Source organism: Diabrotica virgifera, chromosome 5 (assembly GCF_917563875.1).
Source record: "Diabrotica virgifera virgifera chromosome 5, PGI_DIABVI_V3a".
Classification (NCBI taxonomy): Eukaryota; Metazoa; Arthropoda; class Insecta; order Coleoptera; family Chrysomelidae; genus Diabrotica; species Diabrotica virgifera.
The window spans coordinates 231,995,901-232,012,649 of NC_065447.1; the positions used below are offsets into that span (position 1 = coordinate 231,995,901).

At 31.7% G+C, this 16,749-nt stretch overlaps 1 protein-coding gene across 1 annotated transcript in view; it reads left to right on the forward strand.

Moving 5' to 3' along the window:
- Positions 1-16,749, forward strand: part of LOC126884710 (histone deacetylase 7) — a 302,317-nt gene that overhangs the window by 220,684 nt on the left and 64,884 nt on the right. The window contains exon 5 of the mRNA XM_050650832.1: positions 3,132-3,306. Coding sequence (XP_050506789.1) covers positions 3,132-3,306 — 175 coding nt within the window. The remainder of the gene's footprint in view (positions 1-3,131; positions 3,307-16,749) is intronic.

A 16,749-nucleotide genomic window follows, 5' to 3' on the forward strand; every position in this document is an offset into this window, starting at 1 on the left:
CAACAAATAGTTTATTCCTTTAAACGAGAATAAAATTTAATGCGAAAATTCTTGGTTTACCGATAGATTTTATAGATCATATTTTCACTATAAATTTCAAATTAATTTGAAAAATACAAAAGTAATTAATTTGATTTATGTAAAAAAAGTCCTTACTTCAAGTTTCGTTTTTCAGTAACACTTTTCTTGTAGCAACGTCCCATATTTTAATTTGCGCAAATAAAGAAATAAATAAAATCTTTATAAATTAATTGAATAATACTACATTTATAAAAGCAGTTCTTCACATGTTCAAATCTTATCTAAGCTTTCCATGGTAACAGTACATTATTAAAATAACTTTACAACTTTTTTTCTTTTTCGACTATTTGTATAGTATATAAATAATGGTAACCACTGAATACATAATTAGTGAAAAATATTCCTATCATTTATACAAGTAAAGGTTATCCAAAAACCAAGAACATTCAAAAACTGAACGAAACCGAAATAGCCATCTCTACCTTTCTAATGACAATGTCACTGTCAACCTAATATTTACATCTGCAGTTTCCATACCAGTGAGAATTTTACTACACGTAATTTGCCGTGTAAAGACAGAAAAAGTAGGGATACCCGTAAAATATTTGCGAATTATGTACCCATAGCCTTAAGAGATTTTGATCTGCAATAGAGATTAAGACTATTAGTCCAGTCAGTGATCATTTTCACGCTTAATTTTCCGAGCCTGCACATATTTACACCAAAATTTGGCTATAGGTTCTACTAATAATAATAATATAGAGTTTATTTATAGCAAAAAAAATTGTACAATACAAAAAATATATAATATATAAATAACCCAGTTTCTCACAGAAGTTGTGAGCTACATGGACTACAATTTGTACGTAAGGTTTGGATTTTTTGTTTGTTCTTTTTAACACTGTTTTTTTGATTAAAAGTACAAATTTCAACACTTTTTACAACAATTTTACAACTTTAAAAAACAAATATGGAAACTTTTGACAAATTAAAATTAAAATTAGTAGAAAAAAAAAAGGATTATTTATCTAACATTTTAGTTCCTTACTTTTTTTACTTTTTACAACATACAACAATTTAATTACGAATTTCAACAATTTTACAACTTTAAATAGAAATATGGAATCTTTTGACAGATTAAAATTAGTAAAACACAAAATTATTTATCTAACATTTCAGCTCATTACTACCTATTCATTAATTCATGTAATGTATGTCTGTTACCATGGATCCACTTTTTTAACTCTTTTTTAAATTCTTTATAATTGTGTATTACTTTAATGGTAGAAGGTAGGTTATTGAAAATTTTTGGTCCCAAAAAATTAACGCAACGTTGGCCGATTGTTTTTTTCTTTTTTGGTGCTAATGTCGTTAAATTTCTATTTCTGGTTTGGTATTTATAGTGGGTACAATCCAGAAATGATATCTCGCTGTTTAAATACAATAAAGATTTGTAGGAGTACAACTGGTTCAGATCCATGAAATGACTGTCTGCAAATAATTGGTCCACGGAAGACCTTATAACCCTTCTATAAATTACTCTAATAATCCAATTTTGTATAATGTTTAGATTTTTAAGGTGAGCATTATAGGCTCCACCCCAACCAATAATCCCATAGGCCAATTCTGATTGTACTAGAGTAGAGAAAAGTATAAAATCTTCAAGTGGTGAACATCCAGGAAATCGGGAATATATTAAAATCTTGATAATAATCCTCGTATTTTTTGGACTACATATTTTATATGGTGATCCCATTTTAGGTGTCTGTCTATTATAATGCCAAGGTACTTAATGCTTTCTGCATTTGGAATTTTTATATGGTTGTCAATTTCCAGTTGGTTGAAGCTTGGCAACCCAGTGGTGTATGATGAAAATGGCAAATATTTCGTTTTTTTAACGTTTAAAGTTAACTGGTTATGTTGAAACCATTTTTTTATTTTTACAAAGTCTATTTCGACATTTCTCTTTAAATTTTCCCAGTTGTTACTGTCTTAAAAAATTGCTGTATCATCAGCGAAACTTATGATTTGGCCTGAGGTCTGTAATGCAAATAAGGTGTTTATGTAGACAGTAAACAAAAGCGGCCCCAAAACCGTTCCCTGAGGAACCCCGTAAGTCACAGTTCTGGTCCCGCTCATTTTACCATTCACAGTTACCTGTTGCTGTCTGTCACTTAACTGTCACTTATTCTCAACTTCAAAGTTATCCCCGTGCCAGTGTGTCGCAGGGTGCTTTTACTCGGGATTTTCCGAAAGTCAATACTTTTCGACTTATTCGGAAGTGAAAATGCGATAATGCAATTTTTTAACAAAAAAAAAAACACTTTTTCAAGCTGTTTTTTGCGTATTACTTACTCAAAACTTATGTATTATATCAAAAAATTATTCTTATAAAAAATGTAGTTTATAAAAAAAACTTCTTCGTCAAAAATGCCAAAATTAAGACCCAAAGTGAGATATGCTGAAGCCAATGTTTCTTTCGTGGAAAACTCATCGAACCTTTTTAGAGTGCTTGAAAAATTCTTTACTGTAATTTTTTATAAAAGTCTCCCTAAGGGAGTTATGCAAAAAATAAGGTTGGTTCGTATTTTTTTCAGTCGTTTCCCTTTTACAATTCTACTTCTTCTTCTTCTTCCTTCTTGTATGTAGGCTTTAAAGCCTGTTTCTTCTTCAATATTAGCCTCCTAAAGTATTTAAGTTATCGCGCCACCTTTTTTTTTTGGTCTGCCAATACTTCTTCGTCCATTTGGTGACTTATCTCGTACTATTCGTACTATCCTATCCTCTACCATTCTACTAATGTGTTCGTTCCACTCCTGTTTCCGTTTTGTCACCCATTCATTTATGTCTTCCACATTGCATGATCTTCTTATGTTTTCGCTTCTCTCTCTATTCAACAGACTTTCCCTGATATTCGTCGGAGTATTTTCATCTCTGTTGTTTCTAGTAGTCGTCTCGTTTTAGATATTATGTCAGGTCTTGTGTCCGCCGTGTATGTCAATATAGGTCTAATTGCTGCTTTATTTTTACTTCCTAATGTACTTATAGTATGCTCTAGAAATTTGATATTTTGATTTGGATAATGATGTTATATTCTTATTTTTTTGTAGATGTGATAAGTTAAGACCTCGAAAAGCGACGCCTCAAGAGCTGCAAACTTGTCATTCAGAATCTCACGTTCTATTATATGGAACCAGTTCGTTAAATAGACATAAAACAGATATGAGTAAATTGAGCTCCTTGCCGGTTACCGCATTCGTCAGGCTTTCTTGTGGTGGAATTGGGGTAAGTACGCCATTCCCATTTGTTACATAATCTAAGGACAAGTGCATTTTTTGACCTTAAACTGACATAACGCATTGAGTTTACTGAACCAATAAATTCAAAGACACTGTTACATTTTTTACTTGTGTATTTTTAACTTTATTTTAATTTAAAGCACTTAATTTATTAAAATAAAAAGGAAAAATTCCTCTCATTGGCTGTTGTATACCATAATAAAAACTTACTAAGGAAGTAAAACTTCTCTTGTAGGTAGATGGTATATAAATTTATTAAAATTTTTCTAAAAAGATCCAAGTTGGATTAAAGTGGGTACATCACTAATACAAAACAAACGTTTTCGGACTAATCAGTCCATCATCAGGTTGAAACTTCAGATCTAAAGTAGTTGGAACTAGCTACATAGGTAGTTCGAATGACCTTACCATTATAAAAGTTAAGCCATTTCGGCTACAACAATGTCGACAATAAGTCGATGTTAAAAGAATACAATTAGACTATAATGGAGTCTTCATATTGGCTTCAAACTCTTTTAACATCGACTTATTGTCGACATTGTTGTAGCCGAAATGGCTTAATTTTTATAATGGTAAGGTCATTCGACCTACCTATGTAGCTAGTTCCAACTACTTTAGATCAGAAGTGTCAACCTGATGATGGACTGATTAGTCCGAAAACGTTTGTTTTGTACTAGTGATGTACCCACTTTAATCCAACTTGGATCTTTTTAGAAAATGTTTAATAAATTTATATACCATCTACCTACAAGAGAAGTTTTACTTCCTTAGTAATTACTTAATTTATTAGTCATTATTTTTTAATTTATTTACACACTTATTCATACTAAAACATTTAACTTCTATCTACAATTTACAATTTATTTTCGATAATATAAGACGCGCACTTAAACTTTGAACAATGAATGAATGTCTACAATTCGTTCTTCAATTTAAATACTCCCTAGACAATATTCTAGATCGGGCCTGGAACATAATAGAATAAAAAATGGAACTGAATACATTCAGAAAGGTTAGCGCCTCGCATCTGAAAAGATTCAAAACTAGTTATCGGCCCGTTCAATTTTGTCTCCAGAACAGTGGCGGATCCAGGGGAGGGCGATGGGGGCGATCGGCCCCCCTCTCAAACCAAGTTATATATAAAAATTATAAAAACATTCATTTTTCATAGAAATTTAACCAATCGGCCCCCCTTTTGACGATGCTGGATCCGCCACTGCTCCAGAAGTATCTAGAGATTCAGTACCGGCCTGCGTGATGTTGGGAATCGTAACAATTCGAACATGGATGAATTACATCCACTTGTTAAATTTAATTCCAATTCCATCGACTTTATATCGTATTAATTTTAAAGTTAAATAGTTTACCAATGTAACTTAACGGTCTTTAGGCCTATCACTGTGGCTAGTTTCTACTTCTACTACATAATAATATACACGTTTCACACTGATGATGGTCAGACATGACCGACAACGTTTTATGATGTTCTATAATCCATTTGGATAATTTTAATAATTTTTTAAATAAATTTAATATACCAACATACAACAGAAGTCTTTACTTCATTATTAAGTTGTAAAAACAGATCACATCAGACCCACGGTGCAAATTAACAGAACTCTTGTTTTTTTCCTGAATTAACAAATAAACAATGAAAAATGTGGAAAGGCATTCCAAAAAGGACGATGGAAGTGTGATAAAGAGTCCTTGAAGTCGTTCATGCAAATATACAATTACACGAGCTGCACTTTTACGGTGGTAGGTACAAACACGAATACTTCTTACGTAAATCAACCTTTACCAACACCTAATTAAATATATTTGCTGGTTGATTTAGCAAAAACAACGTTAAGCAACAACGTTTCATTCAAAACAGTACAACGGTGATCAAAACAAAAGTCAATAAGTTAGTTTCTGTGTAAAAGAAAACAAAATAAATGAAGAAGTATAGGCCAGGGAACTAACGATTTTACCATGACACAACAGTGTAAGATCGCTATTTTATATTTAATACAGTCGGAAAAATGAAAGAATACCCATGAAGGAACATATAAAACACGCTGTATTTGCCTGTCACCGTGTCACAAAGAAAATTGCCCAGGGCAAGTACATGTAATAATAATTATTACATGTACTTGCGCTGGCCAATTTTTTGTGTGACACGGTGACAGGAAAATACAGCGTGTTTTATATGTTCGTTCATGGGTATTCTTTCATTTTTCCTACTGTACTAAAGGTGAAGGCTCAGTAAATCATATGGAAAAGTGACAAATTTTATTGAAAAAGCATAGAAAATCCTTCAAAATTTGGAGTTTTTGAAGTTATTTTGTTAATCTGTTTTGCAAAAACTTCTTCACAAGTCAATTTTTTGAAAATTATTTTCATTTTCAATTATAAGAACATTTTGAAGCATTTCTAATGGAGCAGGAATAGTTATAAATCGTGTTTTTTAAATGATCCCGTAGGAAGAAGTCTAGGGAAGTTAAATCGGGTGATCTTATTGGCCATTCAGTAAAACCTCTTCGTCCAATTCATTGCCTAGGAAACCGTTCATTAAGATATCGCCTAAGTTTAGGCTATAATGCGGAGACGTACCGTATTATTGGGAAAACAAATCATCTTCTGAGTAACTATTATCATTTTCAATTATATCTGTAAAAATGGGATGATCTGTGTCCTCTAATACTTCTATATATACCTATGCTTCTCCGTTCAAAAATAAATATATGGAAGAATATATTTAAAAATTGAATTAATGACATACATATAATAGCATAACTTCATTAATTCAATTTCCAAATATATTCTTCCATATATTTATTTTTCTTAATATGTATGCGAGTTGGTGTGTTATGAATAGGATCGTATCCAACTTGGTGTCGATGCATTTTGTATTTATCGTAGGTACGCGTGACGTTGCGACCCTGACAGAAATGGTGGGGACATCTGGTGACTGTCTCAATTAGAATCAAACAAAATTCAGTGCTTTGACCAACTATTCTTTTTTAAACAATGGTATTAGTTTATATTAAATAAAGAAGCTAGTAAGATATAAAAATACAGAGCTTTAATAACACCATATTATGCGAAAACTAAAGAAAATTTATAAAAAAAACTGCCAGTAATAATTGCTCCGGCAATTCGTTGGTTTGCAAATTTTAGAAACCACGAAGATGATACCAGAAAATTGGTATAAATAAAGTTTTATTTTTGATAGTATTTTAGCTTCATTAAAAATTAAACTTTCGTTTGTCTTAAGCAGATGTCGTCACGACATCCATACCATCTTGTTATTTCGTTATGAATCGATACTGGCAGCCCGATTTTTAGTTTGTTCAGAGATAATCATATATGCTCTTTCTGATCCTCCTCTTAAGTGCTTTCTCTATTGAGGCTGTCGATCAATATAGCTTTCTCTCTGTTCTGGGCTTGATAAATTAAGTCATTGTGAATTAAGTCCAGAAAATTGGCCCCAATAAAGTTTTATTTTTGATATTATTTTAATTTTATCAAAAATAACACTTTCTCTTGTCAGTAATATATTTTTAAGTCTAAGTCATGCAATTGTCAGTGATCTATTTATTAGCCACAGCAGACAAAACGAATGCGCTATTTTCATTAAAATGTATTCTCGATATATCAGAATAAAGTAGCATTACATTTGATGTCAATCAAGTCGCGTGATTGATATTGAGTCACCTTAGAGATATTTTTGTTTAAACAAACACCATTTAAATTGTTGTTTTAAACTAAGAATAGACTACTTGTTAAAGCTATGCAAGGTCAGACTATAATTAAACGTTTCTGAAGAAAACCTAAAAAGGAGTTTAATCACAACTTGTTATTAGATCGACAATAGTTCAGAGAAATAAGGAAAAAAAATATCCTTTTGGTGACACAACCTCCTCCAGGCCGAAACCACATTTTTTGAGTAGTATGAACATTTATGATAATTACCTATATGGTTCCTGCAGCCGATTTTGATGATATACATAGTTATAAACAAATGAAGATCAAAAGACGGTAAATTTTCGCTTTTTTCGTCTATAACCAAAAAGTTACGAATTTTAAACAAATTTGAGAGTGAGAAACTCATAAATCGTATAAAAAACTTCAATATGGCGTTCGCTGAATATGTCTATCCTTATTGGTTGCTTAGAAAATTGCAAAAAATCATAAATTTTGAGTTTTTATAAATATTCATAATTTATGTAAAAAGTAACATAGAACCTTCTTATTAAAAGGAATGCTGAGACTTCTGGTGCTTAAATCATACCCTAAATTTCAAAGCAATCGGTCAAATAGTTTAAAAGTTATTTAATTTGTTTATCCCAAATTCATTTCTTTTGCGACACTATCAGTCAGAAAATTATGAAGTTACAGTAATATTTTAGATAATTTATGAAAGAAGATTTACACTATAAATTTAATTTAAAAAAAAAATGAAAAAAATAATTCTAAATATTGCAAAATTATTTTGCAAGAACATGTGAATTAAAAATGGGGAGGGGGGCTAACTTCGTCCCTAATTGTCCTAGGACAATTGTTTTTCTTTCTAAATGTGTATAAACATTCAATCTTTCTAAATATGAAATAGTATATTAAGTATGGAGAACGGTAAGGGTTTTATACCGATCGAAAACAATTGTTTCGTCTGTCGTCGTCGCTCCGCTCCTCCTCCAATTATTGTCTGAGATCGGTTACCCTTAACGTTCGACATGCTTATAACGTTTTTTGCACGATTGATACCATTATAAATTATAAAATTAAACATTTTCGTCATATTGACTAGTTTAATTCATTTTATCAAGATAGATACTTTGGTTGTTAGGTAGTAACTAGTGTGCATAACAACAATGGAGAATTGAGTTTTTATTTAGTTGTCAATAATTTTAAGTACAATTTTGATCATTATAAATTAAAATATGAGCGAAAGTGAATTTGAAGAAATTGAACGGGCTTGGGAAGAAGGGCGTTCCGCAATTATTCCCGAAAAATCCAAAAAATATTGTGCAATACTAGTAATACTACTAATGTATGCGATTCTGCAGGAGTTTCTGTTAGAAGTGAAACCACAGCCCAAACAAGTGGGATTTCATTAAATAATTTAACAAATTGTACCATAAGTTTCAATATTAATAAATAATTCGTTAGTTTTCTTTATTCTTTCAAAAAATAAATTAAAATTAAGAGATTTTTTAACTCGACGGTAAGTGAATTACTTACCGTCGAGTTGGAGTACTTACCGTCGAGTTGGATTACTTACCGTCGAGTTGCTAGTAAATGCTGACGTAAAATATGTCACGGTAAACAGTCAAAAATGATCAATCGTGCAAAAAAATAATTTTTCTACAGATAACGGTTAAAAAGGTATTTTAATTGTTTATAAGTAAGCAAAAAAATCGACATGTTTTTGCAAAATAATTTTACTTTGATTAAAATTACTTTTTGTCATTTCTTTTTAAATTAAGTCAATAGTATAAATGTTCTTGTTTCATAAACTGTCCGAAGTATTACTGTAACCTCATAATTTTCTGACTGATAGTGTCGCAAAAGAAATGAATTTGGGATAAACAAATTAAATAACTTTTAAACTATTTGACCAATTGCTTTGAAATCTAAAATATAATTTAAGCACAAGAAGTCTCACCATTCCGTGTAATAAGAAGGTTCTAACTTAATTTTTACATAAGTTATGAACATTTATAAAATCTCAAAATGTATGACTTATTTTGCAATTTTCTAAGCAACAAATAAGGATAGCCATATTCAGCGAACGCATTATTGAAGTTTTTTTATATCATTTATGAGTTTCTTACGCCCGGTTTCCGAAAGGTTGATCATCTCAAAAATTATGTAATCGACGATTAACAATAGATTAAATGCGTCAGAAACGTCAACCAAACTAGTTTTAACAACAGTCGATCACCTGACAAAAGATTAATCGTTAGTTAACAGCCGATCATGAGTGTTTTGAGTCTCCGAAAGGTCGATTAACCAGTTTCGCTTGTCAAACGGCGGTAAAAATGGACTGTTACCTAATCTGCGACTATCCGTCGATTAACGGGCTGTTAAGAGTTTTTTTTTTAGTTTTTTAATTACTGTAATTAACAAATACCGGGAAAAAATTGTCAAATAACACATATATAAATGATATAAATCATATTATTCAATAAAATAAGATTTTTTATGGAAGAAATAATTTAAAATATTTATTTAACTTGCAGAACATGGATATCTCGGACATTTTTTATATTTGATTATATAATTTATACTTTTTTCTTTTAAAAATGTAAGATAACAAGGATGCTAGACTCATAGAGCTATTTTTTGAGAGGCAAGAGCTCTAAAAAGCAGGACGTAATGATTATAGCGATGTAAATAAGAGGGAAAACGTGTGAGAAATTATAGCAGTTAACTTTGAAGACAATAAAACAGCCGGTAAATAAATTAAAAATAAATATAAAAAGTAAATATATAGACCAAAAATAAAAATACGATTATAAAATATTATAGATCATAAATAAACTGTTTTATATCTCCAACTCTCGTCACATTACCTAGCCTCATTTTTAAAATGCTCTCGTTAAATTCTTGCTCCAAACAAAAGTGACAGTACGTAAGAGAGAATGCACCTTTAGAATCTAAAGATACAAGTTTGGATTTAGAGGTTAATATAATTGAAATTTTGAAGGATAACAGCCAATTTTGACAGTATCGCTACCAAATCGTATGTCAGATCATTGATTACATGATCTATGATCATGCAATTTTACAATAATTGGCATTTGAGAAACCCATCACAGGTTAACAGTTGATCAAATCTGACAGCCGATATATCATCAAAATCGGCTGCAGGAAACATATAGGTTACTAATATAGATGTCCATACTAGTCAAAAAATTTGGTTTCGTCCTGGAGGGAGATGTGTCACGAAAAAAATCTTATTTCTCTGGACTAAAGTCTGCTTTTAGAATCTGTTGTCTGTTTAAGAAACATAGAGAAAAGTTTGTCAAAACCAGGGAGTCAAAACCAGTTACCATTTGTAATTAATGTTATATGTGGAGACTGGAAAATATCCACTAAAAAATGTCAACAATGGGCATGCAATATGCATTTTAAAATAAACTGGATATGCACAAATAAGGGTACTTTTAAGGGTACTCCAGTTGTCGGACGTACCAAAGTTTAGAAACCTCTATATTTACGAAACGCCCCTGTCCCGAAGATTTTCCGAAATAGAAAAGTTGTCCGATTCTACATGAATAACTGAATAAAAAAATTCTCATGAGGGAGGTTCAATTTATTCAAATACGGTATACTGCAAAATAAACAGTACTGAAATTCGTATGCCTCAAATTTGTATGTGTCAGGGGCCGAAAAGTACTGAGTGGTTTCCGAACGTCGTTATAACCTATGTGAATGTGGTGACAATGTTAGGTGCTCCAGAATGGCTCTCAGTTTTTCACAAAAAAATTGTATGGTGGAGTACTATTTTCAGTCGTTCGGAAAAGATCACGAAATCGGTCCGAGCTTAAAATCAACAATGGTTTCAGCAGGACGGGACAACCTGTCACACTGTCAGGGAGTCTCTTCGAATACTGCGCGATCAGTGATGTTCTGCATGGTACAGAGAAACTCCCTCTGTTATCCGAAATTTATCCCACTTTTTATCGGAATATCCCTCCCCAATAGGTATCTTCGTTTATCGCGAGATGGCGCAGAGAACAAACATTTCTAAGTATACAGTTCAATAACACTGCCGCGATAAACGAATATACGTTATATTCGTTTAATATATATAATATATATATATATATATATATATATATATATATATATATATATATATATATATATATATATATATATATATTGTATTTGCGTCCCTCGTGGCTTCTGTATAGTTTTGACTCTTCGTGACTTCCGATCAATATACAGCGTGTATATTAACAAGAATAATTTCATACAGTTAGCGCTCGCTTTGGCATCCGTTATACTGGCAACAACGTACTTATAATATCAAGTAAAATATTTAACCTTGGTCGTGTTTAAGTGCAAATTTAGTTGTAGAACCCAGACAAATTCTATTTATAACTTTTGCCAATTAGGTGGTTTTGCTCGGATATACGATAAGGATTTGCTGTAAATTGTTTGTTTTCGTTTTTTTATACTCTTAAATCAGGTTAGAAAAACTTATTTCTTGGGTGTAGTTATGAATGATGTATTTTCTAAACTTTTAGATTTTCTATTTTATTTCGATGGAAGAAGATTAAGGATTTCGGAAGATTTCGATGGAATAAGTTATATTGTAATATACTTAACAATACCACTATATACCCTTGACAAATTTTTATTTTTTAAAGTTAATAATTGGTTGATGAGCCTTTCGATAAGTTAGGCTAGGTATATTATTAAATTTTATTTTGATAATAATCGGTACTGTTTCTCTCTCTCTCTCTCTCTCTCTCTCTCTCTCTCTCTCTCTCTCTTCCTGTAATCCCTTCCCAGCGCATCCTTATCTGTTTTATTCTTTCGAAATTTGCTATTCAAGTATTTTCCATTGCTCTCTGTTTCTCGCTCTCTGTTTGACTTCTCTCCATCTCAGGCCAATTCTTTCATGATCTCTTATTAAAGTTCTTCTCCAGCTATTATCAGGTCTTCCTCTTTTTCTTCTTTCGTCTGGTTGGTATTCGAGTGCTTGTTTGGTTATATTATTTCGATCCTTCCTCAGAGTCCGTGTAATTCATTTCCATTTCCTATTTTTAATCGTGACTGTTATTTTCTCTTGTTTTGTTCTTCTCCGTAGATCTATGTTTTTTATTTTATCTGGCCAGTATATTTTTAGGATTTTCCTCAACGATTTATTTATAAAGGTTTTTAATTTTTTGCTAGTTGTTTCTTCCTGTCTCTTCCTGTAAATATTTTGATTTTGGTTAATTCTGATATATCGCGTGTGTTCAAGATTTTCCTTAATGCATTATGAATATATAATGAGTGCATATTGTGCCTTTACTATCCTTTTTTCTACATCTGATCTACTAGCGCCTTTTTTTCCATGGTTGATCCCAGATAATATGTAAAGTTATCTACCTCCTGTATTTGTCTTCCTTGTATTTTAATTTTAGTTTCTTGGTTGCTGTTTTTTAAGTTTTGTTTTTTTTTGTCTTTATCTTCAGGCCCATTACCCTGGAGTATTTTGCAAGCTTCTTTTGCTTATGGCTGCTATGTTCGGTTAGGGGAAAAATGTCATCTGGGAACTACAAATCCTCCAACTAGTCATGCAATTTCAATCTAATACCTGTTTTATTATTGCTTACTTTCTGCATGATCCAGTCCGTTATTATTAGAAATAATGTCGGGGATAGCACACATCCTTGCTTAACTCCGCTTTGTATAACTACATCTACTACCATTTTTCCCGCATGTTCTAGTCTGGCTGTATATTTCTTGTCAAATAGTCTGATTAAGTTGATGTATTTTATCGGTAGTCCATATAGTTTTAGAATCTTCCACATTTGTTCTCTGTTTATACTATCGAATGCCTTTTCAAAGTCAAAGTCAAAGTAAACATTATGTTTATATTTTTTGCCATTCACTAGCTTGTTCCAAGATAATTATAGAGTACAGGAGATACAGCGGTACAGGTACAAGATACAGAGGTGCTGATAGAGTACAAATGTGGTCGATAGTGGAGCGTTTTGCGCGAAAGCCTTCTTGGTTGCTTCTTAGTCTTAGTTTCTTGTCTATTTCTGGCTTCAGTCTATTCAATATGATATTTGACATTATTTTGAATGTGGCACTTAGCAGTGTTATTGCTCGCCAATTCTCGCATTTATTTAAATCGCCCTTTTTTGGTGTCTTAATGGTTACACCCTCGTTCCATTTCTGTGGGAGCTCCTGGTCGGCCCATATCTTGAGTTTGTGTAACATTTCTACTAATTTGTTTGCGCCCGCCTTTATTAAATTTATCGGTAGGTTGTCGCTTTCAGCGGTTTTGCCATTTTTTTAGTTGATTCAGTGTGTTTTGTATTTCTTCTTTCGTAATTTCAATTGTTCTAATGTTTATTTCCTGTATTACGTTATCTTCGTCTATATCTGGTGTTTGGAGTATATTTCCTCGCAGTGTTGTTTTCATCTTTGTATTATTTTATGTTCTGATTTAATTATATTTCCTTGTTTATCTTTGATTTGTTTATTACTGTTTAGTGTTTTCCCTGTCAAATTTCGGATGATATTGTACTGTATCTTCAGATCGTTTTCTTGCGCAGCTTTTTCTGACATTTTTACCATATCATATACATAGTATCTTTTGTCTTTCCTGGCTTGCTTTTTAACCGCTATATTTTTTCTTTGTATTTCCTTTCTACTGCTTTTTCCTTATTCGGTTGCTTCTTTTTGTAACATTTTTTTTAAGTTTCTTTCTTTCTTCTCTTAGTTGCAATAGTCCAGAAAAATAAGGTTTTTGTCGGGACACTTGACCAGCCAGGTTGCAAATGGGTTTTTTGGAGTTATACCTATTACATTTTAAATACAACAATGCCCGTCACAGTTCGGACGAGAATTTTAGTAATTAACAAATAAGGGTCAAATATGACAGTTTTTCGTTTAAATCGCTACAGGTAAAAATAAGGTAATTAAATATCTTATTTAGATTATTCACCTTTTAGTAGATAAGCAAAGGTTTAAAATTTTTTAAATTTTGATCCGATTATTTGTTACTTCGGAAATTGCAAAATAAAACTAAATTTCGAAAATAAAAAAATTGTTATAACTTATAAAAAAATTGTTATAAAAATGAAATTAAGACTTTGATATTGCATGAAATGTTGAGTCAAACAGTCCATAATGCACAATAAATTTGAAGACGATTTGTCAATTAGTTTAAATTTTATTCGATTTGTTTATCACAAAGAGCTTTTTTTGCAATGTTATTGTTCAGAAAATTATAATAATACAGCAATTCTGTGGAAACCACAGGAAAGAAGAATACTTATATTTTTAACTTATTTAAAAAATCAATAAGAAATCATTTTTAGCATTCTGAAAACATTTTACGAAAGTAGAATCATTTTTGGCTTCTAAACAATTTTAATAACCATATTAACATATTGACTAAATCTGCGTTGGGATTTGAAAAGCTGATATTTTTACACGAATTTTCAAAAAAAAACTTTTCGCCTAGGTTAATTACAAGCAAAGTTAGCCACTTTTATTACTTATTTAATTCACAGTTACTTCTATGTACATAAAATTCTCCTGTAACAGTGTTAGTTATCATATTCCTCCGAAACGGCTTGACCGATTTTTATGAAATTTTACACGTATATTCTGTAGGACTGAAAATAGGTGGTAATCTATTATTTACACCCATACGTTATAAGGGGGGTTGCCCCCTGCCACTTTTTTATTGTTTTGGAGAAAATTGTCTACCTTCATTTTATATTATGTACCATTAAAAATATATACAACCCTTAATTTTCACCTTTCTACCACCAACCCCTATTTTTTAATAGTTATCTATTTATTTACATCTATAAAATTCTCCTGTCGTAATGTTAGTTGCCATAATCCTCCGATACCGCTTGAACGATTTTTATGAAATTATATATGTATACATATACTTGTATATGTATACATAACATTTTGTATTGTTAGGTGGGTATATGTGTACATAACATACTCTACAAAACTACAGGTATATATAAATTAAAAAAATAATGATCAAAGTCCATCAACAAACTCCGGAGATATTAAGCGCAACATATCTTTGAAAAGGTAATTTCATTTTTTGAGTGCACGGATTTTAATAATTCCGCTCCACAGACCACGAGTCGATTTCGTTAGGACGTCATTTTTAAAGATATATTAACAACTCTGTTCAAGTTTACTCAAACTTTTACACATAAACTATATACATACCTTGAACTTTAAAATAGCGCTAGTTAGGTTTCTTAATGGTTATAAAGAAACTAGCTGCGAATTAAATAAAAAAAAGTGCCTAACTTTGACCGTAATTAATCAAGGTAAAAGTTTTTTTAACATTTATGTAAAAGTACACATCGAAAACAAAGTGATAACTACAGGGGTAATTTGTGTTACTAAAAGATAAATTTTTCATATCTACAGTATTTTTTGATAAAATGCATATTTTTCGAGGTATTCTCAAAAAACCCTCTAAAAAAGTCGATTTTTTCGTCGAAAAACTGTTACTTTCAAGCGCGAATAACTCGAAAAATATTAGTTTTACGAAGAAAATGTAAAAAACATTTCTTTCTTAGAATTACTTTTTACATCGATTTACATGGTTAAAATGCAATAAAAATTTCCCGTCCCCGAGATGGGGTGGCAACCACCCCAAGCTTTTAGCGTACAGCGGCATGATATAGAAAATGATCCTTGGCCTATTCCCTACGCCCTACCTTCTGTGAAAATTTCAAGTAAATCCATGCTGGACGAAAAAATTGCGAGTCAAAATGCTTCATTTCCTCGACTATAGAAGGAGGAGAAACAATCAGTAAATGTAACGAATATAAATACCTGGGTATGAATATGAAAATCACGAATGATGGAACACTAGACGGAGCCGTTAAAGAACGAAACACTCAGGGCAGGAAAGCAATTAGGCTCCTAAACTCAGTACTCTGGGACAAGCAGGTAAACAACCAAAACAAGAAAAAGATCTATAACGCCGTAGTGAAAAGCATTATAACATACAGCTGCGAAGTATGGCATATGAAGGAAAAATCAAAACGAATGTTAGAGGTCACCGAAATGGATTTCTGGAGAAGGGCTGCAGGAAGATCAAGAAGAGAACATGTCACCAATGAACGGATACGAGAAATAATGAAGGTCACACATACAATAAATGACGAAACCAACGAAATACAACTACGATGGTTTGGTCACGTATAAAGAATGCATGAAGACAGAATCCCAAAACAAGGGCAAAAATGGAAACTGCAAGATAGAAGAAGATGAGGTAGACCGAGGAAAAGTTGGCAGGCAGGAATAAACAAAGCCATGGATGAAAGAGGTCTGCAAGTAGATCAATGTACGGACAGAGAGGAATGGCGAACGGGTATCGGAAGACGAAGAACGTTATAAACCGATAATATAATAATAATGTAAAAGTACCAGCTTTTTAAATCCTAAAGTCTAGGGATGGCGCTTGTTGAACAAAAAACCGGTTTTTGGTTATACCGGTTTTTTTTAACTTACGGTTTAACCTGGCGGTTATAACCGGTCAAAAAATCGGTTGTTCCAAAAACAGGTTTTCGGTTTTTTTCAATCAAAAGCAAATACTCAATTAGTTATAATGTTACATTTATATTGCACTTTAGTTTGCTCAATTTTCCTCCCGAAAAATTCCCCAACCAATTCAACCTATAAAAATTTTCCCAGGCGCTTTTAAGTTACCCTAAAAATG